General features: G+C 49.5%; 1 protein-coding gene across 2 annotated transcripts in view; it reads left to right on the top strand.

Annotated features, from left to right (window-relative positions):
- Tmod1 (tropomodulin 1) overlaps window positions 1-25,053 on the top strand; it is a 76,992-nt gene that overhangs the window by 1,567 nt on the left and 50,372 nt on the right. For both annotated transcript variants that reach the window (XM_058578087.1, XM_046457275.2), the window contains exon 2: window positions 18,974-19,143. In XM_058578087.1, the coding sequence (XP_058434070.1) occupies window positions 19,024-19,143 (120 nt within the window). In that variant the 5' untranslated portion in view covers window positions 18,974-19,023. The remainder of the gene's footprint in view (window positions 1-18,973; window positions 19,144-25,053) is intronic.

Below are 25,053 nucleotides of genomic sequence, written 5' to 3'. Positions count from 1 at the left end.
CGTCTGTAAAACACCTATGACATGCCCTCCGAGCTGCACAGCTCCCTCCTCTTGCCCACCCACCACTTCCGTTATCGACCCTCTTTGAAGTGCTCATCTTTGCCGGCTCAGACTCTTGAAAAACCACTTGGCCTAAGCTGTTAGGTATCCACATCACACAGCCCGCCCCTGAACCCAGGTACTAAGACCTCAGAGCACCCCGAGGGCTCCATCTTTCTCCCCAGGTGACGGCCATCTTGTCCCCGAAGCGCCTCAGAGCCCCCTGCTCAAGGTCATGCTGCTGAACAGCAGGTCTGTAGTCTCCGCCTGTTTTTCCCCATCTCTTTCTGACCCTTCCCGCTGTGCAAGCAGGTCTTGGGACCCCTCTGAGCACCTAGTCCATGCCCCTCTTTTGTGATCTGCTACTGAACAGGACTTTCCTTTGCTAGAGCAATGGTGCTGTCACCCTAGAAGGCTCAGTTTTGTTCCTAATGCCTCTATTACATTTTCTCTATAGCCATCTCAAAGCCTCAGAGGTAAAATAATTAAGGGGAAATAGAGCCATATAGCAAGGTTCTCATCAATTCAAGCTGTACAATAAACAGGCAGATGAAAAACAAGGAGCACCATCCCTTTAGGGTGTTCTCTCTGGTGAGCTAGTCTTTTAAACCCACGTTTTCCTCAGTCATTGTCCCCTGGGTTCCTAGCAGCCTAAGTGGAAAGCCAGAGTCCTCTAAAAATAGCCTCCGCCCCATCTTATCAGGGTCTCACACCTTTTAGCTACTCTAGGGTAGGGTGGTTTCCTGCAGCTCAGCAAAATATGAAAACAGGGAGCAGGTAGTGGCAGCTGTGAGTATCAAGGGTGGTCTGGCCTGGGGATCAGAATCCCTGGCTCCAGCCCCAGCTCTGCTGCCCACCCAGAGTGACCTTGAGCAATGAGGAGTGGCCAAAATGGTCTCTAGTGGAGGGAATCAAGAGGGCTCAGACTCTCATTTGGAAGACTTTCTAGCATGAGGAACTTAAAGTGCCAGGCATGAAATCTGAGGCATTCCCTTGTGAGGAGAGGTTGGGAAAGGAGCAGGAGAAAGTGGCTTCCCAAGACCTCAAGAAAGAGAGAAGTGGACAATAACATTTGTTTCAGAGAGAGAGAGGGTGGCGAGAGCTAGGGAGGGAATATTGGATTTGACAGAGGGCCTGGGTGAATTTCACCAGGGCATTGCAGAGGATTCAAAAACACGATCTACCAGTGACCCTTGTCCAAGCCTCAGTTTCCTGCTCCTAACAATGGGGATAAGAACGTCATCCATTTCCTCCAGGTTTGCTGTGGGGATTGAGAAGTTTCTGGGAAAGCCCTCAGTGGAGAGTCGGGCACCTCGTGATGGTATTATTATTGTTAGTGAGGGACAGAGGTGGGAGCTGAAGTGGAAATAATTTCCAGTTCTTTTTAAAAGCTTAAATGTTGGAATAGGTGGCATATACCTGTAATCTCAGCAGCTCAGGAGGCTGAGGCAGGAGGATCTTTATTTCAAAGCCAGCCTCAGCAACTTAATGTGGCCCTGAGTAACTCAGCAAGACCCTGTCTCTAAATAAAATATAAGAAAGGCTGGAGATGTGGCTCAGTGGCTAAGCACTCTAGTGCCAAAAAAAAAAAAAAAAGCTTAGATAAGGAAGGGAGAAGGAAGGGAAAGGTGGTAGGAGCCAGGGACAGAGCACAGAGGGAGGAAGAGTGTGACGGAGGAGAAGAACACAGGAGAGGGAAAGGCAATTATAGAAGAACCTAAGGGGTCAGAACTGAGGATCTTCCTTAATGACTTGCTGAGTGTCACAGATCCCACAGGTGCCCTTCATCCTCTGTAACCAGGTTGAGCAAAAAAGGGTAAAAGAAAGCAGATTCTGGCTGGAGGCCCCTGTGTCCCCTGGCAGATTTCAGTATCTGCAAAGGAGCTGGGTGATGGGCCATGAAGGGTGGCTTGACCTGCCCAGGGGCCTCCTGACCTTGGCTTGCTTATTTCTGAAATGACATCATCTATCAATGACTCCTACTGAGCCCAGTCATAATGGCCTTTTCCAGTCAATGTTTTGATTTTTCAGTCTTACTAATGGACCAGCCAGGCTGCCAACATTTCTAAAGATGCCTGCTCACTTTCCCTTAAAGCCAGAACACCAGATAGATCAATTATTTGGCTGCTAAGAGCCATTATCAGCTGAAAGCCACAGGCCTTCTACTATGGAGCAATGTGAGTTAGCACAGTTCCGGGGTCACTTCCTCCCTTTTCTTTTTTGGTTGATCATGGTAGGACATGATTTGATTCTCTTTGCTCGTAATGATAATGAAAGAGTGAGCTCACTGGAGTCAACCTAGGACAAAGTCTGGACGGTTTTTTTTGGTATTAGGAGGTGCTAGATCCTTCTCTGATCTGAAAAAATAAACAAACTCAAGCATTGTTTCCATTTCTCCTTCTCTTATGTCTTTTTGCTTTTTAAAAACGAGCTTTGTGGAAGAGCTGGACCTTACCTGGCCTGGGGAGAAAAGAGGGAGGCAGAGGGAGACGGACCCCACCCCAGTGTACCTGTCTCATTTTATCTGCCCAGGGTCCCCAGCCCCAGCCACCCCTCGCTCTGGGGTCAGTAGGATGGTGCCCCCAGGCTGGTCCTGGAGATGACTGTGGTGGGCGGAAGGTTATGACCACCAGATGTTTTGCCCAGAGGAAGCGTGGGAGCAGATATGTCTCTTGGCCTTGGTCAGCCTTCTTCATGGACTGGCTTTCTGCCTCTCCCTTCAAAGCTGGTGCCAGTCATAGCCCTCCTCTCCTCCCAGCCCACACCCTCTCACAATCTCATCCACTCCCATGACTCCGACCACCCTGTGATCCCGAGTTCTGTGTCGGCCTGGACCTCTGTCCTCAGCTGCAGCCATCTGTAACTCCTGCCAGTTGGACAAAAGCAATAGGATGTCCCAAAGGCATTTCAGTCCAGCAGGCCAGACCCAGGCTCTTCCCCCTTCCTCTTCCTGTGTCCCCGGCTTGGTTGCCAAGGACACCGTCCACCCAGCCACCAAGCCAGAAGCCTCCCATCCCTTCCCCACCCTTACGTAAGGCCACCCAGTCCTGTCAGTTCTATCCACCACCCCAGTTGTCAGATCTCTGTGAAGTGGAGCTATGGCCGTGTCACTTCCATTTCAAGGAGTCCCCCTTTCCTCCTACAGACCTGTTTCCTTACCATGGTCCCAAGCTACTTTTTTGAAATCACACAGATTGGGGTAGACCCTCCCCCCAATCTGTGTGCCTTCTGATCATGGCCCAAGCCCACGGTGTCTTCCTGCTTCTGCTGTCCCTTCTGCCTGGAATGCCATCATCCTTCAGAACAGAGCTCCTCGGTGCCACATCTGTGCTCCCACCGCCCTCGGCTCCAGTCACTGTGTGTTCTGACTGGGACCATCCACTGACCTGTCCATCTGTGGGGAGACTGAAACCCCCTTGAGCATGGGGTTTGTGGCTCATTTATTTCTGCCCCCCAGGGGTCCGCCTCATGGCTCAGCTGTTGACATAGTGCAAGCACTTTAGGGCTTAATTAATGGCTGCCTGTTGGATGAATGAAGGAGTAAAGAACAAGCAAAACCAAGCTCTGTGATCTCCACGACAGTCACTCAACACCAGCCAGCCCTTGCAGCAAGATCTCCTGTTCCAGCAGACCACCCGCTCCATGAGGGCACATGCCATCCGTTCTGCTCCCTGCCAAGTCCCCAGTCCCTAAGGGCCCCCACACAGTGATAGCTAGTGAACCAATCCATGATCTCATCTGAAACTCACAGGGAGAAACGGCAGGTATAACCACCCCCTTTATGTAATTGGACAGTGAACCCCAGCAGGCATTGCTCCAGGTCATCTGGCTGGAGGGTAAATTCCAGAAAACTGAAGTGTTCTTCGGGGTTCCATCAGCTTGAGGGACGAGAGTCCTAATGTTGTGTTAGGACTTCCTAACTTTCTAATGTCCACTTTAGTTATTTGGGATCTTTTTAAAAAGAGCAAGTTCTGGTTCAACAGGTATAAGATGAGGCTTGAGATTCTGAATTTCTAATGAACTTCTTACTTCTAATAAGCAATAATATGTTTATTAGATAATAAGCCTCATTTCTCCTAACAAGCTCTAATAGTCATAATTAGGTGATACTGATCCTGCAGCCACAAGCCACCACAGGTTAGGCATCAAGGTGAGTGCCGGCCATTGATGTTCTCTCCTGCCTGTTGCATTTAAGATAGGGTTTTATAAAATCCACAAATGAATTTATCTAAGCCCTGGCTCAAAATCAAGGGCTCTTCCTGGCCAGGACACTGCTTCCAAGTTTGGTGTCTGTGAGCACAGGATGATGTCTGGCCAGTACTGGGATGTGGACCCAAGACAGCTGACACTCTGAGACAGCAAAACCGCTCAGAAGTGTATACATGTGAAGGTGATGGAGAAGGAGATGGGAAGAGACTTCCTCCATGCAAACTCGGGAAGATTTAAACGTTTGGACTGGATTGTGATATTGCACGCATCTGTGTATGGATTTTATATCAGATTCCACCTAACCCCATTAAAAAGGCCTGAGATGGCTTAAAATAAACCTATGCAGGCAATGTAACTGGTAAGAACAGATCAATTTAAAAGGGCAGAAACCTTGAAGATGAGGATCGTGAAACTCTTTAAGGATCTAATTAGCACTGTGAACCCTTGCTCGGGAAAAGTGAACACATTAATACACACAACAGTAACCTTGTCATTTCAGTGGGCATGAGGATCCCCCTGAAGTCCATTCAAAAGCAGGTTAAAGACACCAAAAACAGAGAATAAGGAGAGAAAATTCTACTGCATGCTGCCTGAAGGCACCAACTGTATTTGGACACTCAGATCAGTTCTGAGATGAGTCATGGAAGCCACAGGAAAAAGGAGTCAAGATGGATTGGAGGGCTCTTTATATCCAATAGAAGTTGAAACATCAGTCTTTCAGAAGAGAGAAACGTTTCTATTCTTCATATCAGGATAGGGCACTGGGTAGAAGGCAGTTTAGCAGAGTGGTTAAGAACGTGGACCCTGCAGACCATCCCCCTGATTTCAAATCTAAGGTCCCTCAGTTACAGACTCTATCTCGGGTAACTTTTAACCATGCTGTGCTTTGGTTTCCCCATCGACAAAGTGGGGTGATTGTGGGGATTAAATTAGTCACGTGTAAAATGCTTAGGACAGCGCTTGGGACAGTGTCAGCGTTATGTAAGTGTGAGCTATTCTGGGAAGGGAGCAGGGATCACAGGTACAATCAGATTTCCTGCCTAGATTTGAATACCGGCTCTGCTGCTGATTAGCTTTCTGGATGGTCGACTGGTGTCCTTGTAAGGAAGGTGAACACCCACACAGAGGAAGCCATGGAGGTAGGAATCAGAGCTCCGAGTGATGGGGCAGCAATCCCAGGAAAGCCAGGGCTTGCTGGCTCTCCAGAAGCAAGGAGAGAGGAATAGGACTGATCCTCCTTTCCCTGATTCTCCCAGAAGGAGCAGGCCCTGCCAGACACCTCCATTTTAGATTTCTGGCCTTGAGAACTGTGACAGAATACATTTCTGTTGTGTTAAGCTGTCTCGCTTGTGGTAATTTGTTGTGGCAACCCTAGGTTGAGTCCTGTCACTTCACTTCTCCACACTGAAATTTCTTCATCTGTAAAATAGGGATGATAAAAGTACCTACTGAGTTACTAAGATTGCATTAAATAGCCAGGCACAGTGGCGCACGCCTGTAATCCCAGCGGCTTGGGAGGCTGAGGCAGGAGCATCGAAAGTTTAAAGCCAGCCTCAGCAAACTTAGCAAAGCCCTAAGGAATTTAGGGAGACCCTGTCTCTAAATAAAAAATTAAAAAGACTGAGGATGTGGCTCACTGGTTAAGCACCCCTGTGCTCAGTCCCAGTACCCCACCCCACCACCCCCCAAAAATTACATGAAATAATGTACATAAGACCTAAGCATGGTGCCTGGTGTGCAAGAATTATGGTATAGTGCTTGCTATAGAAGGTACAGTGACATAATGGTCAATTGCAGCCTGAAGGAGGGTGTGGGTGGTATTCCATTGCTTCTCTGTACTATAATTTATTTCTCCAATATCCTGTTGATGAACTTCTATGGGGTTCCCAGGTTTCTTGCCGATACAGATTGCACCAGCCAATTTGGACATTTATCTTTGTTCAATACGGTGAGCAAACTAGTAGGCTAAATTCCTAAAGTGGAATTGCTGAGTCCAAGGGTGCGAGGACCTTGACGGATATGGCTTCTGCTGAGGTGAAGAGGCTATACCAGCATATACTCCAGTCCCCGGGAGACCGCAGACCTCCCCCTGGGCTGGGAACACTGGCAAGCGCCACGTTTTTTTCGTTTCTTCTGTCTTTGTCATTCTGATAGATGATGCTGATACTTCATTTCTCAATTTGCTTTTCTGTCATTCTGGGCCAGGTTTGTTACCTGTTCACATGTTTATTGGCCATTTGGACTTCTTTTTATGTGAATCACCTATTCCTTTCCTCTTCCCACATTTCCCCAGGGCAGTTCTATTTTTGTTGTTTGCTCTTGTAAGAACTCTCTGTCGAGTAAACAAATTAGCCTTTTGTTCTGTGTACAGCAAATATATTTTTTTTCCGATTTGCCATTTGCCTTTTGCCATTGTTCACGCTAATTTTCATATTGTTTGTTCAGAAAATACAAAAAATGTATGCTACCAGCTGCTGCGGGTTAAGGTGACAAGGTTTGCATTTATAAAACAAAGAATGAGAATAGGAGTGAGGCCCACAAGCTTTTCTACGAGTGCTTTCTAGATTGTAGCTGTCAAATCCGATAATAACGCTTCGCATTCATTCATTCATTCATTCATTCAATAAACAGCGCCTGAGAGGTGCGGGGCTTTGTGCAGGCCCCTGGGACACGGAGATGCTTGCCCTCCAGCGGCTTTGAATCTCAGGCGAGATGGGGTGCAGCAGGACAATGCAGTCCCCCCAAGGACCTCTGGCGGCCTCTGCCGTTTGTGCTATGATGTTGGCTCCCTGGAACCCTCTCTGGTGTGGAGGAAGGTGAAACAGCTGGAGCTGACCCTGGGGGAGCCAGGGGTGGCCTGGATGAGGGAAGCTGCAGAGAAGTGGGGGAAGGAGCCACCAAGAGGACGACAGCTCCTTTCCAGGGCAGGTGGGCAGGCAGCTGGCACAGGGAGATGCTTTCAGAATCCTTTCCTGGAACTCTTGCTTACAATGACCCCTGTGGTGACTCAGACACTGAGTTGGCCCCAAGAGATGCAAAACAAAGATATGGGTTGCTTGCGTATGTGCACACCCACACCCACACCCACACCTACCTTTCTAATTTAAACCATTTGACAACTTCGACTGACGCGTGGACCTCCAAGGCTCACCATGCTCTGGGATGGGGCTCACAGCAGCTGCAAAAATCGACAGAGTCAAACACTATGTTTAGTGTCCCTGCTTTTCTGGAAGGTGCTTTCCTGGATGACTAAGAGAATGAGCTCAGCCAGAGAAAATAAGGGCGGACAAGCCAGAAAACAAGCCTTTTAACAAGAGCCGAGCCTCCTCTGTTCACTACGTCTTCCATGATAGTACCAGGCCTTACAGGGCCTTAAGTCTCATCTTGTCAACTCCCCAATAGCCACCACCAGCCGAGGCACCTGCCCTCTCTGGAAGACTTCATCTAGTGCTCTGTCATCTCCTCACAACCCATAGTGACGGGGCTCCCTGCCTCGTGAGTCAGTCCAGTGCATCCCTGGGCATTATTATTGTTAGAAACTTCCTTGGGCTGATCTATGTCTTGGTGATCTCGGTGAATCCATGTCTTCTGCCCTCTGGGAAACCAAGACCATTTCGGTTATCTTTTCCCTGGGTCAGCCCAGTAGGGGTTACAGAGAGGAACCATGTTCCTCATGGTCTTTCTACACACGACAGCCTGCTCACCTTCTCTGTATCAGTCAGCATTACCCGAGAGAAGGCCACATGCACAGAAGAAGTCACCTATGTGGCCAGCGGACATATGAAATGTGCTCAGCATCCTTAGTCATCAGGGAAACAGTGAGGTGCCCTACCTTCCACCAGAATGAAAAAGTACCGACAATACCAAGAGTTAACAAGGACTAGAACTCTCACACATTGCTGGTGGGAAAGTAAAATGGTACCATCATTTTAGAAAACTGACAATATCTACTGAAACTAAATATGTGCCTACTCCATGACCCAGCATATCCTATTTCTGGGTACATAATCAATAAAAAGTAAGTGGTTATTTCTACTGAAAAACAGACTCATAGCGCTATTTCTAGTTTCCAAATATTAGAAATAACCTAAATGTCCATAACAGTAGAGCAAATACATCAATTATGGTACATTGCATATAGTGGAATGCTACAGTGGAATGAAAAAGAACAAACTATTGCTACGTGAAACAGCACAGATGAATCTCACAAACATAGGGTTGGGTGAAAGAAGCCAAGCCCAAGGACATACGATGTTCAACACAGTCAAAGCTAATCTGTGATTTTGAAGACCAAAATCATAGGGAGGTTGACTGGGAGGGCGGTAAAAGAAAGTCTTCTGGGGTTAGAAATGTCCCGTATCTTCACCTGAGTTTTTCCATAAGTGTATGTATATATATTGGTGAAAATTTGGTGAGTTTTACACTTAAGGCTTGTACTAGACTGTCTATAATCTATGCCTTGTGAAAAAAGAAAAAAATTCCCTCCCCAACAAAAGAGCAAAGGCCCAGGGTTGGGTTCTTGCACAAAAGCGAGCGACTGTGGCCGTTGTTTGACACCCTGCTTTCATCAGTTCAGCTGAGATCTCCCCCAGCTCTGGGGACAACATGGCAATAGTGTGCCATGGACGGTCACTGAGAACCCCACATCTTCCTCGTGGCTGCTGAGCCGTGTCTACCCATGCTGGGCTTGCAGGTGGTCTGTTGGGCCGGAGACATCGGGGGACTGTGGGGAGGGGGAAGAGAGGAGTGATCTGAACTGCCGGGTCCTTTATCAATACCTCACACCCCCTGAGGAGAGCATGCAGTCCAGGCTCCAAGCGCTGCTTTGTGAAGGCTGCTGTCAGAGGGGCGGGGCTGCTGTCAGAGGGGCGGGGCTGCTGTCAGAGGGCGGGGCTGCTGTCAGAGAGGCGGGGCAGGGATCCTATTGCAGGTCCGAGGGAGCCCCAGGCCCAGGCTCATCTGTAACCAGGCTGACCCAAGGTGAGGTGTCTGTAAAGAGGGGCTCCTGGCTCAGCCCATTGCTCTCTCCTCCTCCAAGGGTGGTAGATGAAGAATTGGCACATGGGACACCATCCCAGAGAAATACAGCAACTGGCTCAAGATCACACAGCCAGTTTTCAACCCAAGTCAGGATTTGTAAGCAGGACCCCGACTCCTATCCAGTGCTCCCTCTGCCATGGTGCATTTACAGCTTCCTAATGCCCCCAGGGATTGGACATTTTAATGGGTTGAAAGTCACTAGGGAGGACTGGTCACAGCTGCAACAAGACTGAGTCTGGCTGTGAGACCTTCAGGGTGTGTGTCTGGCCTAGGAACAGATCGCACACCTGTGCAGGTGCCCAGAACCCTGCTCTCAGAGGAACCTGGGCTTGGTTGAATGCTCAGCAGTCAATAACTTGAAACTATTAAGACTTTTTTATCTTTGAAGTTGAATTTTTTTTCTTGTACCTGGGGTGTTTAACCACCAAGCCACATCCCCAGCCTTTTTTTATATTTTATTTAGATTCAGGTTCTCCCTGAGTTGCTTAGGGCCTCACAAAGTTGCTGAAGCTGGCTTTGAACTTGCCATCCTCCTGCTCCAGCACCCTGAGCCTCTGGGATTACAGGTGTGTAATCCCTGCACCTGGCTCAAGTTGCATTTTTAAGGGGAAACCCGAGTGGACAATGGAGCATTCACTAGGGCTTCGAACCTCAGCTCACATGGGTTCTTCCTCCTGCTGCCTCTCTGCTTCCTGGCATGGGTTCATGGAGTCCCGCTCCCCTGTCACTGGACACTGTGGCCCTCCCCACTCCTGCCCAGCTGCCACTGGATCCCTCTGCATTCCTACCATGTGCATTCAGCTGGAAACCCTATAGGGCAAGCCTCTCAGCACCCCTTCCAGGTCCCTAGTGTCTTGCCCAGAGGTTGCAAAACCCTCATTATATTGCACAAGACACTAGGGACCCAAGACAGGGGTGGATGAAGGATTGTGCTGGGGCAATGACCAGTGGGAAGGGAACTGACCTGGATTGACACCCCACCTCCAGGGCAGCCTGTGTCCATCCTGCATCTGCAGGAGGAGGAAACTGGCAGCCAGTGGACACCTGGGGGGGGGTGGGTCACAGCGTTAAATAATAACTAAAAAACACTATGACAGATGGAGAGAGAAAAAATGAACAGAACAACCTCATAGTTTAGTATCTTCCCTTTTGAACAAAGGACCCCACATTTTCATTTTGCACTGGACTCAGCAAATTCTGGGGGCAGCCCTGCCTGGGAGAGTTCTGCAAGGCAGGGTGAGAAGCTGGGCCACCTTAGGGAGGAGCTCTTCGGGGAAGCAGGCAGACATGGGACTTGGACCTTGGTGGTCCAGGGAGCTTAGTCCCCTTGACCAGCTCTCTCCCTTTGCCTCTCCTCTCCCCATGCCTCTCCTCTGTCTGGACCCCATCATGGGTGACAACACACCCAGGGACATGGAACTGCAGCTGTAAAAGTGGTTGTTTTTATAAGCTGCAAAGCTCTCTGCACATGGGAAGGATGGCTATTGGCATAATTATCCAATCATATTTTATGACCTTGATCTCAACTCTGAACTCTGAGGAAGTGACACCAAACTTCCCTTACTCACTTGTCTACGCCTTAGACAGCCAGCCGAGTGCTGGCTGACTCTTCCTTTGCTGGTCCGCTGGCCTGGGTTAGGATTTGTTTGTTCGCTCTGTTCCCTGACTGACAGTTGAGTTCAGTTTGCAATAATCACACCTTTCTTCTGAGGCAGACCAGGGCTGAGATGTGGACAGGTGATCACGGCCCTCTCCTGGGCCCCACCTGTGGGCACAGAGAGATGAGGGAGCCAGCGTCTCTTGTACTAGGCAGGGGAGCGCTGCTTCCATATGGCCACCCACAGAGGTTGTGCCAGGAGAGAGGGCTGGGAGCCTGTGTCGAGGGAAGGAAGGCACTTTGAGGGCTTCCTGAGGCTTTGAGGGCACAGGGGTGGGGAGAGAACATTCCAGGCTACAGACCAGCATCAGCAGGACCTAGGGCTGGGACTCCAGGGATGCTCTGGGACAGGTAGTCTTTATAGTGCAAAGGGGAAGGCCTGCAGCGGGGTTAGGGGCTGGGAAGGCTCCAGAGGTCCCCAGGTCCCGAGGGTCTCAAACCCTAGGAGGGGAGGACGCTGTCAGTCTGCCCTAATGGAGAGCCATAGGGGCAGTTGGCCCCTGGGAACAGCATGGGAGTGACTTTCACCAAGATTATTCAGGGGCTGAGGTGAATGTGGCCAGGAAGGAGGGAGAGCTGAGGCAGAGTGACAGGCCAGGGTCCCAGCCACACCAGGCTATGATTCTACTCCTGTGAGCCCCACGCAGTCGTCCTAAGTTCACAGAGACAGGGAGGGGCACGGTGGGTGCTGGGGGCAGGGCAGAGCAGGGAGTGGGCAGTGAGTGTGTAAGGGGTACAGGATTTCCTGTGGGATAGAGGAAAGCCTTCCAGAACGCCCAGTGGTGATGGTGGCAATGACGGGAACGCGCTTCATGCTACAGAACTACACGCTGAAAATGGGGAAGGCTGGGGCTAGCGCAGAAGTGGAGGACTCCCGTAGCGTGCACAAGGCCCGGGGTCCCAGCTCCAGCTCCAAAACAAACAAGGTAGAAAGTCAACGCGATGTTTGTTGTTATCACAATTTAAAAAAAAGAGAGAGAGAGAGAGAGAAAAAATATGACGGTTAGACATGGGGTGGACAGAGGCGGGAGGCAGGTGTTTGCCTAGGTGGCTGAAGGCAACAGAGGTGCCAGAAGCCAGGTGTGGTGATGGGGACAAGGTGATCTGGGGGCAGTGGCTCAGGGCTAGCCACGTGGGGAGTGTGGGACTCTAGGAAGAAGTGCCTGGCAGGGAGCCATGACTCAGGAAGGCTGGAGAGCGGCCACCTAAGTCATCACCACCTGAACACTGGGAGCAGGGCATTGTCCAGGAGGCAGGAGGCAGGGCCACAAAGGAAGAGGGAAGCCATGGTTTGAGCTTGCCTTCTCGTTTAGCCATAAGGAACAGAGACTCCTTCAAGGTGTCTCGGTACAGCAAGGATGGCATGGGGACAGCGTGACCTTGTAAGGATTATGGGAGGACAGGAGTCTGTGGGAACCGGACTTAAGCCATGGCCATCCAGGCCTGAGGGAACAGGAGCCTGGTACCTGTGGGGCCCAGCCTTCGCCCTCTCTCTCAGGTTGCATGAACTGTCCCTCTCATGAGGACTCTGGCCCCCTTGCCCCATCACTTCCCACACAGCCTCAGTGTCCACACGGTCACTCCAGCCCCATGCTCTCTTTATGTCCCAGGTCAAGACTGTTAGAGGTTGAATTGTGTCCCCTACTCCCACCAAGATGTACCTGTGAATGGGACTTTACTCAGAAATAGGGTCTTTTCAAAGGATCAAGTTAAGATTAAGGTTACTAGGGTGTCCCTAGTGCGGTCTGACTTACGTCTTTATAAAAAGGGGAAATGCTGACATCTACAGAGCGAACAGGACACAGGGCCCAGAGAATGTCAACTCCAGGCCTGAGGCTACCAGAGTGAGGAAAGAGGCCTGGAGCAGACTCTCCCTGGGAGCCCTCAGAAGAGCCCCCTGCCCACACCGCCTGAGTTCCCTCCGCCAGCCTTCAGTGAAGCCACTCAGTTTGTGGAACTCTGTTAGGGCAGCCGCCAAACGAATACACAATCAAGTGAAGAAGCTCACTGCCCAACTCCCCTCCTTCCCCACTTTCCCCTTCTTTCCTTCCCAGTCCCCACCACCATTCTCCTTCTTCTCCCCCTCACTTTGTCCTAGGCCAACTCATAGGCCATAGACCAGCCAATCACTTGGCTGCTCTCCAGCCAGACACCCACTCTGTCCAATCCGCTGAGAGCAGAGGGTGTCCCATGATATAAAGTCTGGCTGCCTGAGCCATGTTTCTTTTGGAGATAGCTCTCTAGGGAGGGACAGGGGACATTACTAGCTCTCTCATGTCTCTGAAGCTAAATTGGGAGCAGTGGGCAGACAGCATAGTCCTGGGATGCAGGATTTAGGGATGAGGGATGGTGATGTAAAATCCCTTTACCAAAGTGTGTTCCAAAAGAGAGACCCATGCACCAAGAGATGTCTCTGAAGGGTCAAGTGGGGACCCAACCTTGCTTTGCCCATCTTCAAGATGTTCCCCAGTGGAAATGAGAAGAGAGTATAACTGGAAAATATTCTTTTGAACTTGTGACTCTGCTCTTCCTGAGCCTGGGGAAGTGCAGTCCATAAATCAAGACTCTTAAGTGACTCCTCCCAAAGCATCCCCTCACAGACGGTGCTGGAGGAACGTGGGCAGAAGTGAACGGGCTCACCTCCTGCGAGATGCAGGAGCACTGTGTACTGGGAGCACCCCCTTCTTAGAGCCTTCGCTTCTGCTGCTGCCCTGATGGATGGCCTCAGCCCTTGACCCACTAATTTTTACTGTCCAATCTGCCAAGTTTTATTTCCTGGCACAGCTTGTAAATTCTATTTTTTATATTTAGCAGAGGCTTAAGGCTTCTGCCTTGGAGATGCAGGGTTGGCAGGATGAGCTGTAAGTATAAAATAGTCCACAGATTTGGAAGACTTAAGTTTCACTTCATGGCATTTTTAAATTTACCTAGCTGCCCTTTTCTTTTTCTCAAGAGCTTTTACTCAGGACCCAATTTATAAGGCAGGTGACAGAGGATCTGTTCTGGCTCCGGAGGGTCATGCTTAGAGTCCCTGCCCCTTCATCATTCATACCCTTCCTGCTTGTCGATCTGCTCTGGGATTCTCATTCCCCAACCCCAGGTCTGGTCCAATCCGTCCACAGTTCACATTAAAAATGGTAAATAGGATCTGAGAAGACCAGGGGTTTTCCAGGGTCCCAAGGACCACAGACCAGAACCCAGGTGTCTGCATTTCCTGTACCTCTGGGCCAGACACAAGGCCAGGGCTCATTGTAATGACTGGCACTTGTTGAGACCAGGTGGACTGCGTACCAGCCACAGGTCCCGTCTCATCTGCTTTTTGTTACTTAGCCCTGATGCATCCTATGGGGTGAACACGGTTCTTCTCACAAGAAATCAGCCCAGTGACTTTTCAACTTTTTATTTGAGCTGCACAATTCTTTGTTCAAGAGAAATCTTAACCACAACCCCAAATAAGAATCAGGTAAAATTAGAGGTGGGCCCCCTCGCTTAACCTTAAACCCCTACAGGGATCTGGAGGCACTTTCTCAGGGGTCTTCTGAGAGCTCAGTTTAAAAACTGCCCATGCCATCCAATTCTATCTATTCTAGAATTGGAGGCCCAGAGGAGGGGAGGAACTTAGTGAGGGTCACTCAGGGAATTACTATTACAACTAGGTCTGCAACCAAAGTCCTGGGAACTTCAGTCCATGTTCCATCCCTGACACCTCTTTTATTAGGAAACAGAGGCCTTATAGTAACAGCTCTAACATGCAATCTCTTCCACGCTGTACTTTAAGCCTGGGCTTGCAGTGGGCTCTAGTAATGTGCTAGTTTCTTCTTCCCCCACTCCATGTCCTCCTTGCCTCCAGCTCTCCAGGCCACCGACCACAGGAGGAGAATCCTACTTTCCAGAACCCACTGCTGTGAGCCAAGTGGATGAGTGTGGTGTGAAGCCCACAGCGCCATCATTTACCTTAGGAGTCCTCCATTCTTCCCAGATTATTTAGTGCAATGCTTCATCACTCTGTAATATTCACATGACACTTGACATTAGAAAGGGCTTTTTAAGTCCCATGAAATAGGGATTTTGAGTTCAGCCACACCTTGGGGTGTATAAATGGTTCTACCACTTCAACGCCACACTGGAACCTCTGGGAAACAAATCATTAACCCTCTTGGGTGCCATAAGAGGAGACTCAGGAAATTTGATGATCGTACCCCTGGGTGTGGCATCTCTGGGGGTGGCCTGCTGCCCAGCCCACATCCCTCCACTAGCAGACCCGTATCCACCACCTCCTTTGCTCTCTGGCTCAGTCTTCAGTTCCTTCTGCCCCAGCTGGCTTTCCTATGGATTTCTTTCTCCCCGTTTCCTTGTCTTGGCTCACTCATTCCCAAGGGTCCCATCTATGATTCTTTATCTACGGTTTTATTGCCAGTCATCTAGAAAAGGAGTTAGCTGGCAAAGATATATAGGATATATATATAAGCACAGGAAGCTCCTGGGGTCCTCAAACTGTTTGATTTCCTGGAGCTATATCCTGTCTGGTCCTGTCCCTGTAACACCCCTTCTTGGGTGGTTCTAAGGATGGAACACAGACCTGAAGCTCCCAGGACTTTGGTTGCAGTGCTAGTTGTGATAGTAACTCCCTGGGTGACCCTCACTTGGGTGGTTCTAAGAGTACCAGAGGTGACTGGGTTTTGTTTTGTTTTTCAAACTTTGTTTCATAAGATTCCAATTCGGGGAGCAGTTTCTTAGAGACATGGTGACATGTCAAAAAGATTGGGGAATTTTGTTTGCAACCTACCCCTCTTGGAGACATCCATTGCAGAGTAGCATAAGAAAACTCAGAGAAGTCCTAAAGTCTAGATCTCGGAGAACCTGACACAACCTTGAACCCATTCAAGCACTGTCTTAGCTGTTTGTTGCTAGAACAAACTACCGGAGGCTGGGTACTTTATGAAGAAGTTTATTCAGCTCAATTTTGGAGGCTAAAGATTCCAGGTGAGGGCCCTCCTGGCCACATCACAACATGATATATGACACGATGCTGGGAATGTATATGAGAGGAAGAAATCACATGGCAAGATAGGAAGCTGGAGAGTGGGGAGGGCCAGTCTTGCTTTTTTATAACAACACCCTCTGGCAAGAACTAACTCCTTCCATAAAAGCAGCATTAATCCCTCCAAAGGGCAACACCTTCCATGACCCAATGACCTACTGCTCTGCCCCACTTTTTAAAGGTTCTACCACTTCAATGCCACCACACTGAGGGCCAAGTTTCCAGCACAAGAACCTCTGGGAAACAAATCATTAAAAAACTGTGTTTTGTAGTCCACGGGGTGCCAGTTTGGAGGCCCCTCTGGACTTCTCTGTGAGTTGGTCTGGAAACCTCTGAGCCCTTCAGTAGGGTCCCTCTTGGCCTTAGGATAGAAATCATAGATCCACCTTCTCTCCTGGCTTCACTTAGGAAAATCCAAATTAGGTTGCTTCCAAGGACCTCAAGGAAGGTTTTTCATCTATACCAGAGCATTGTCAGACAGCTGTGCTTTCTTTGGAAGAAAATGGAAATGGATCAAGGGGGGGCCCATTTATGGTCTGAACACTGCATTCTTGGGGTCTGGTCAAAGGAAGACGTCAGACCAGGCTGAGCCATTCTTAAAGGAAAGGATGGAGCTGGGGTTGCTGTATTTGGGAGGCAAGTCCTCCTTATCAAGCTGGCTGTCACGTCTTCAGATTTCTCCTAAAAATGTGCCCACACACTTGCAGACACACTAATCAAATGTACTCTCTCCTTTAAACGAAAACTCAACTTTGCTTTTAGTTTATTTTAGGTTACTTTTAATTGCTTTCAATTAACAACTAATTCTAGGTGGTAGATCGGGTGGTTGTTTTCTTGTTTCATTTTTCTCTCCTGTGGAAAATTCCATCAGTCACTTCACAGCTGAGTCACAGGTTTTGTTTGTTTGTTTGCACGGGGGTCTGAATAAAGCTGCTGTGAAGATGGGGATAGCAATTATGTAAGTGTGTGAGGGCTGCTGGAACAAAGTGCCTCACGCTGGGTGTCTGGAACAATAGGAATTTATTGTCTTGAAGTTCTGGAGGTTAGAAGTCCAAGGTCAAGGTGTTGGCAGAATGGTTTCTTCTGAGGGCTGTGAAGAAGAACCGATTCAAGGCTTCTCCCCCAGCTTCTGGTGTTTTCTGGCTCTCCATGGCTCGTAGAAACATTCTCCTGACTGTGCATCGTCACATAATGTCCTTCTTGTGTGTATGCCTCTGTCCGAATTTCCTCTATTAGGACACCAGTCACATTGGATTAGGGGCTCATCCTACTCCTGTATGACCTTGCCTAAACTTGATTAATTATATCAGCAAAGACCCTATAAGGGTCACATTCTAAGTAAGGCCCCATCCTTCCTTGTGTTACTGAGTCACTGAGGTACTGGGGTTAGAACTACAACATATAAATTTGGAGGGGCCAAAGTTCAACCCATGGCACTGCTTCTGTCCCACGGTACTTAAGGAACTTGCAAGCTGTTGCATCCCACACCTGCCCATCAGGAGAGATGGCTGGGGGCTCGGCTCAGGTAACTTGAAGGACAGGTAGAGACAGATGCAGAGATACAGCAGCTCTGCAGCAGGTTTACCTTTCCCAGGAGGAGAGGAGCCCAGAGCCTCCTCCCGGCTGACTGATCAACAAAGGCAGGTAGGGGACTGGAACTGGGTTCAGTCCCATGAGAAACTTCCAGGGTGGGGACCTCTGTGGGGAGGGGACAATGTAAACCCCGATCCTGCCCACGGGAAGCCACATGGGGGACATTCACAGGAGTTGCATGGAGAGGTGTGGGCCCAGTGCCAGGCCACGATGCACTTGGGTTTGTGAGGGGTCATCAAGGCTCCTCAGGGAGGTGCAGTACGAACTGGGATTCTCATGTTATTGGACAATTTTTGTCATGCTGATGGATAGAAGGACTCGATGCCCCATTGTCCCCCCAACTGCAAGAGACTGTGTGTGGTACAGTGGGAAGCACTCATGCGCTGACATCAGGGGTCCCAAGTCAGGCCCCAGGCCATCCCTCCAGTTCTTCATGGATAAATGGCTTTAATTTAAAAATCTGGTTTACAGGAGATGCTGAGGAGCTGGAAAGAGTCAACAGGGAAGGAATCTCAAGGCTCTAGAAAGTAGCAGACATAGAGTCTCAACACAGGAGCTGAGTTTCATCTATGAAAAGGGAACCCAGTGGCATCCCTGGTTCCCATGAGCCAATCACTTCTTCCCTTTGGACCAACTCCCTTGAGAGTGAAATGAAGGGCCCAGGCTAGACAGTGTCCCTCCGCCAGGACATTAAGTGATTCTATCAAAAATGTTTTGAGACAATACAGGCTTGAAAAGCCAACAGACTGAAGTACAATTTGTGGTCATGTGATGTGGGTGACTCACTTAACCTAAGTCCAATGTCCCCGTCTCTGAAAGTGATGGTAAATAGCCCTCATGGGTTAAGCTTGAAAATGTTCCTGAAGTGTTTAACATGTGGCTTGGCGTTTGGTAGTAAAAGTTAGCTCTTATCAGAGCCTCTGTTTGGTCAGGATTGAATGAGTTGTGGTAGGTGAAGGGCCTGCCCGCAGTAGGTCTTCCATGAATCACGGACACTGCATTTTCCCTTTAAAATGCGGTCCTGGCGGAGCTGTCCCCATGATTCCCACTGGGGCCTCGGGTAGAGGGGGAGGGTTGCCTGGAAAAGAATGTGAACTATTTGAAGAATAAAATTGTTTTCAAGCCCTCGAGCCATTTTAATCACCCATTTGCTCATCTTCAGTAGCTGTGCCCCTTACAACCAACGTGAACCCATTCAACCACCCGCCTAGGGGTTCTACCTTGTTCAGTTTCTTAGAGAATTAGGCCCAAAACCAGAGAGCTGTTTCCAGCATGATAATAATTATCCTGGCAATTCGTAAAACAGGCCCAGGCCACCTCATGACGGACAAGCACCCTTTCACTTGAGAACAAACCTAAGGAGGGTCTTTCTAAGATTTCTCTCTTTCCGGTAGGTCACAGATCACACAGAAACTCGGAAGACAAAGGTAAATCCCACCACGCCATGTCCTACAGACGAGAGCTAGAAAAATACCGTGACCTGGACGAAGACCAAATCCTTGGAGCCCTCACAGAGGAAGAGCTCAGGACGCTGGAAAATGAGCTGGACGAGCTGGACCCTGATGTGAGTGGGCACTAGGGGAACACGCTGCCCCAGGTCAGGGGCCGCGCCCTCAGCACCGGGTGGGCAGGCGTGTCTTCCCCATTGCCACTGTCTTCTCCTTGTATGGCAGTGACACTGAGTAATGATGTCTTTATATGGTTTCTTAAAAAGTGCTGTTTAGAGTTCTCCAGGAAAACCGATCCAATGAGATAAGGGTAGATACAGAGGGTTACTATGAGCAGTTGGCTCAAAATGATTTTGGAAATTGACAGATCTCGAGATCTGCAGTAGGAAGCTGGAGACAAGGAGAGCTGGGGTGCAGCTGGGGTCTACCTGCTGGTGGGCAGAAGGCCCCGGAAGAGGCAATGTTTTAGTTTGAGTCCAAAGGCAGAAATCAGTGCCCCAACTCCAGGTGGCCAGGCAGGAGGAAACACGGCACCCTGACAGGAGGGTCGGCTTCTTTGTTCTGTTTGAGCTTTGGATAGATTGGATGGGGCCCATCCACAGGGGCAGCCTGCTCTCCTCAGTCTTCAGATGCAAATGGTAATCTCATCCAGACACACTCACAGATACAACCAGAACGAGGTTCCCCAAGTGTCTGGGAACTGTGGCCCGACAAGTTGGCTCATAAAACCAACCGCCACAAGTCCTTTTCTTATTAACCCAGCATCTCTTTGAACCATAACTAATTTTCAAATAGGGGCAGTACCAAGGTTGTACTTCTGCCTAACACGATACAACCAATCTGTGTACCACAGGGAACAAATGAACCTATTCCCCAGAAGGGGTGGTAAAGTTCTTGAATGCTGTTGACTCTTCTCCAAATCCTGTAACCTAAACATTATGATGGAAAATGAACAATACTTAAATACTATCAAATATAGTCAGGGGTGGCGGCACATACCCTGTAATCCCGGTGATTTGGGATTCTGAGGCAGGAGGGTTGCAAGTTCAAGACCAGCCTGGGCAACTTACAAGAGAGTCCCGAAATGAAAAATAAAAGGACTGGGGATATACCTCACTAGTAAAGTGCCCCTGGTTTCCCAATACCCCAGGGGGGGTGGGGGGTGGGGGGGGTGAGGAAACAAAACCCCACAATGGTGTAAAGTCAATAACAGTTTATGTTACATAATAATGAAATGAGAGGGGAAAACTAAAGATATTTGCTACATACACACATTCATAAAACAAAGGAAATATTCATGACAATTATTGTCCTCATTCCTATAACTGGTCAGATGCAGGCGGCTTGTATTTAAAATGACTTCTTTCCACCACCCGTTCTGACATCCTGTTGCTTTTAGCGAGCACCTCAGCTGATTGAGGACCTTCATTCTGAAGGCTCTCAGCCGTGTGTAGTCCTTCTGGGGTGGGTGGTTGACTTTTCCATTGACCTTGATCACAGGGCATGGCGATACTGAGAGATGCCTACAGGACCTCCCATGTTCCAAGCTCAGGCTTTGTCCCCTCTACTGTGAACTGGGGGTACAGTTTCCACTTGGTGGCTGGGATCAGCCACCCCAGCCAGCGCTGTGGCTGCCTTCTCAGCCTGTTGATTCCCAGGCACAAGGAGCCCAGGTGGCCAGGGGGAGCCTTACCTTCCTGTCCAACGGATCCTTATGCCTCCAATGAGAGAAAGCATTCCTCTTGTTGCCCTGTCACTTCTAGACAAGCAGAGCCTAAGGTCAAGAGAACAGGAAGCAAAAATGTTGCCAGGAGTCCCTGGGGACACTCCCATTTCCAACCTTGACTCCTAAACCTGTGAATCCTGCCTATGGCCATATATTGGCCCCCTGATTCAGAGCATGCGCAGCCTCCTGGAGCGCCTTGACTAGGGCCCGGCAGGCCACGGACACCTACCTGGCTGCTGCTGTCACTGGGTCTTCCAAGGGCCATTCCACTGTTCTGTCAAGTGCAGTGCTTTTGGATGGAGGGGAACATGCATTGTAGAATGAATTAGTTGAGAAATAAAGGACTAGAAGAATTCCTGTCACTTGTTTGATGTTTTATCATTGCATTTCATAGTTGGCACATTGAAGAAGTTTTAATTTAATTTAATGCTCAGAATTCACCTCTGTAGTCAGGATACCCAGTATTGATAAGCAGAAGGCTCCCTGGTAGTGTGTTCTTTGGCAAGCCATGCTGGAGTAAGGGGCAGGGTCTTCATGCTAAAATTATATCCCAGCATAAGGTCTATGCTTAGCACAAAGAAGGCAGATAATGAATGCTACTGAATTTGGTGCATTTCCATTTGATGTATTTTTAATTAAAAATGGAATGTTTCATGCCTTTAAAAAACAGTCTTCATTCAACTCTGGCCTAACAGTGATCTACCAAACAAACAAAATTTTAAAAAAGCACCTCGCTTTCGTTTCACTAGCGCACAGATAATCACTGCTGATGTTTCGGGAGCACAGTACAGCAGGAAAAATGCAAAACTGGAGGCTAGAGGTCCCATTTCCACCCCTGTCTCTGATACCCCGTGTGACCCGGGGCCAGTTCCTGTCCTTCCCTAGGCCTCAATGTCCCATCCATGACATGCTGGAGTTGGTTGGTCCCTTTCAGGACTAAGCTTCCATGAGCTTATCACCTGGTCTTATCCCCAGACTCCATGAAGTGGCTTCTTTCCAGATAACCCAGAATCCTTGACTAGGGTCCGGGACCCATGCCCCATGGGATGACAGATCCTTCCAGCAAAGTGTCCTCATCTTGCTTTTCACAGCTTTCCCCTGCCCAGCCACGAGGAGACAGTGCCCTGGAGAGGCAGCTTCTGCTGATCAGAAGGCAGTGTGGGTGGAGGGAGCTGAGGTTCCTCCGCCTTCCCGCCTGTCTCCTCCTGCTAGGCTGCACGGCTGCCGAAATGAGCAACAGAGGCCAGCAAAACAATCCAGCTTCCGCTTCATTGCTGCAAAATTATTCTGTTCTAATTCTATCCTAGATTACTGTTCATAGAATTTCAAGAACAGCTTTTGAAAGTTAGAACAAAAGGGGATGTGGCTGCTTCTAGTCAATTCGATAAATGTGACTCAGTTACCTGCCCAGCCCGGGGCCCTGTGTTGGGCGCCAACAGGGATCCTGCCCTTCAGGACTCAGGGTGGTAAAAGCAGGTGTAATAATCAGGTCCTATGTGGGGCAGGCAGGGGGCTCAGGATTATCTCTTGGTGGGAGGCTCCACAGAGCAGGTGATATTGGAACTGGGCCCTAGATTTTCCAAAGTCTATAATTAAAAATGAAGAACTCCAGGTGAAGGCGTCTAGCACGGGCTGCAGGAGGGACGGTCCATGTGGGAAGAAACTGGGAGGGGGAGACTTGGTGATTTCTGTGGAATGTTAGATGTGACTAGAAAGGGGTCAGGGGCTGGATATGGGGCAGGGTGGCAAGGCAGACAAGAGTGGACTTCTCTCAGTAGCCTGGGGAGCCCTCAAGGAGCAGTGACTCCATGTGCTTTGGTGACTTCAGGAGCTGATTCTCAGCACAGAGAGACTATAAGGGGTACCAGAAGGGACGGAGAGGGGGCTTGGGCGTGAGTCCCCCTGTTCTGTCCACCTGTTAGTGGCAAGTGCTCTTGAAGGCAAGGAAGGGCCTGACCTTCTCCACAGCCCTTCCTGCAATGCCGTAGAACACTTGCTATTCCCAGAGAGGAACAAGTGGACCCCCAGGGTCCCACAGGCCTGCTGTGTCTCTCTTTTTGCCCTGTTGGAGTTTCCCTGAGCCACTGGGTGGGGATATTAGGTGAGGCTGCAACTGCAAATAGGGCATCCGATGACAAGGATCAGAGACCAGCATTCACCCCAGGAGTGAGGAGGGGGCAGGGGAAGGCGCCATCCCAGAATTGACAGTGTAGCCCTAAGGACCAAGCCCAGGCCCCAGTTGGGAACCATGTCACTAACCTGGCAAAGATCCCCCACAGAGCCCAACACCAAATATCAGGTTCTCCAGCCTCAGGGGCAAATTCCCAGGGCCTTGGTACCTCTTAGAAGCCAGCTCTGCTGTCCAGGTGAGTAACAGGGATGGCTCTGCTGGTTCCCATGGAGGGAGGAGCATGGAGGCTCAGATTGCCACCAGCTTGCCTATACTCACACCACTAGAGTGACACCACAGGGCTCGGGCTCTGGGAGTCGGGTTGCAAGCAGGCTCCAGAGTGTGTACAGGCTACTCTGGCAGGAGGGGAGCCATTGTGCCGGTGGGTCTGGGAGTGGGCACAGGCCACCTGAGACCTGGCATTCTCAATTACTGGGGTTTCTAAAGTGACATTGTCAAACACCCCTTTCTCCCTCAGTCGAGGAAGAAACCAGAGCGGATGGGAGATAACAGGCCAAACCGGCTTTTTGTCCCCAACACACAATGGCCCCTTCACGTGGGATCATCTCTGTTACCTGATTTGCAAGACAGTATTCCTGTTTTGAAAGGCCTGGGGTAGGGGCTTTTTTCTGAGAGTTCAACATTCCAGCTCTAGTTTCCCCCTGCCTTGGCCCGCTCCAAAATCACAGCCCTGGGAGAGGCCAAAGGTATGTGGACCGTGAGAGGACAGTCAGCAGCGGGTATGCAACCCCCAACTCAGAGCAGGAGCCAAGCCCAGAGAGGGGAAGCGACCCGTCCTAGATCTGAGATGTCCAAACAGAACCAGAACAGAACCCAGGGGCCCTGATGCCCAGGCTGCTGCCCTCCTGTTGTACCCCACACTCCTCCTGTGTTGACTTTTGTGTCACATGAGCTGACATGGCACTTGGGACGTGCAGATGCTGTTCTGAGCACCTGGAATATATAACTCAGCCATCACCCTAATCTTCTGAGGCAGGTGCTCTTCTCATCCCGTTTTACAGATGAGGAAACTGAGCAGTGGAGGAACTTGTCCAAGGTCCCACAACTTGGCAGTGGCAGAGCCACGACATGGTTCTGGAGTTCACGTCTTAGCCAAGTAGCCTGAGGCTTCATGGGAATCTTCATGGTATCATTTGGGTCCTGTCTCTATTCTTGGGCACTTACTTTTCCCTCTTTGGGTCTCAGTTCCCTTGACTGTCGATGGACATAGTTGGATAAAAGACCTCAGATGCCCCCTCCAGCTCTCCCAAAGCACGATCCTCAAGTCCCTTCCTGCTTGGACTCGGCAAGCCCTTCAGAGGGTGACGTTTTGGGTTATGCAATTAAGCCCCAGCATCACGTGACAGCGTGGAGTACGAGAAGTTGGACAGCAGCTCTGTTTGCAGCAGAGGTTTCCAAACTTGAGCACATTAAAAAAAAAAAAAAAAAAAGTTCCCCAAACTTTCTATCTCTCACTCTGGAAAAACTCGAGCTTATCATGAGATTGTTTTGGACTCCCGCAGGAAAGGAATGCTTCATGTGCTAAAAGTATCCGCTGTTGACTGGTTCCCCAGAGGATCTGCCCTTTCGCGTCTCTCTGGAGTTAAGTGGATGTTGCTCTGAAGCTGAGCCAACTCTGTCGTTCAGATCGCCTTTGTCCTGGGTAGAGGGGAAAACGGGCAGTGTGCAGAGCAGCGCATCAGGGACTAGTCTCACACAGTGACTTGTGCCGGGAACAGGTTCTTATGTGATCAGTAGATACTTAACATTTACTGGGTAAAGCCCTGTTGGATTATCTCATTTAGTCCTCTGTGAGGGTTTGGTGTTTTGTCTATTTTAAAGGTTGGGAAACTGAGGCTTACAGAGAGGAGTTAACCTGCTCAGGATGCAACCTGGGTACTGCTGGGATTTCCACCTACGTAGCCATGCCCCGAAACCTCTGCTACTAACCCTCACTCCTGTGAGCACTGTGGGACCTGGACTTGGGGAACAGACCTGGGAATCACCAGCAATTTTTTTTTTCAATTTGATTTCCTTTGAAGGTGTTATGTTATTTTCATCACAAATACTAATCTTTTTTTAAAAAAAAAAAAAGAAATTAGGGATCCACTAACACAAAGAAATTAACTA

The sequence above is a fragment of the Marmota monax genome, unplaced genomic scaffold (genome assembly GCF_021218885.2).
Source record: "Marmota monax isolate L192 unplaced genomic scaffold, Marmota_monax_Labrador192_F-V1.1 WCK01_AAM20220418_F8-fsc00069, whole genome shotgun sequence".
Classification (NCBI taxonomy): Eukaryota; Metazoa; Chordata; class Mammalia; order Rodentia; family Sciuridae; genus Marmota; species Marmota monax.
This window is presented reverse-complemented; position numbering and strand designations above follow the sequence as displayed.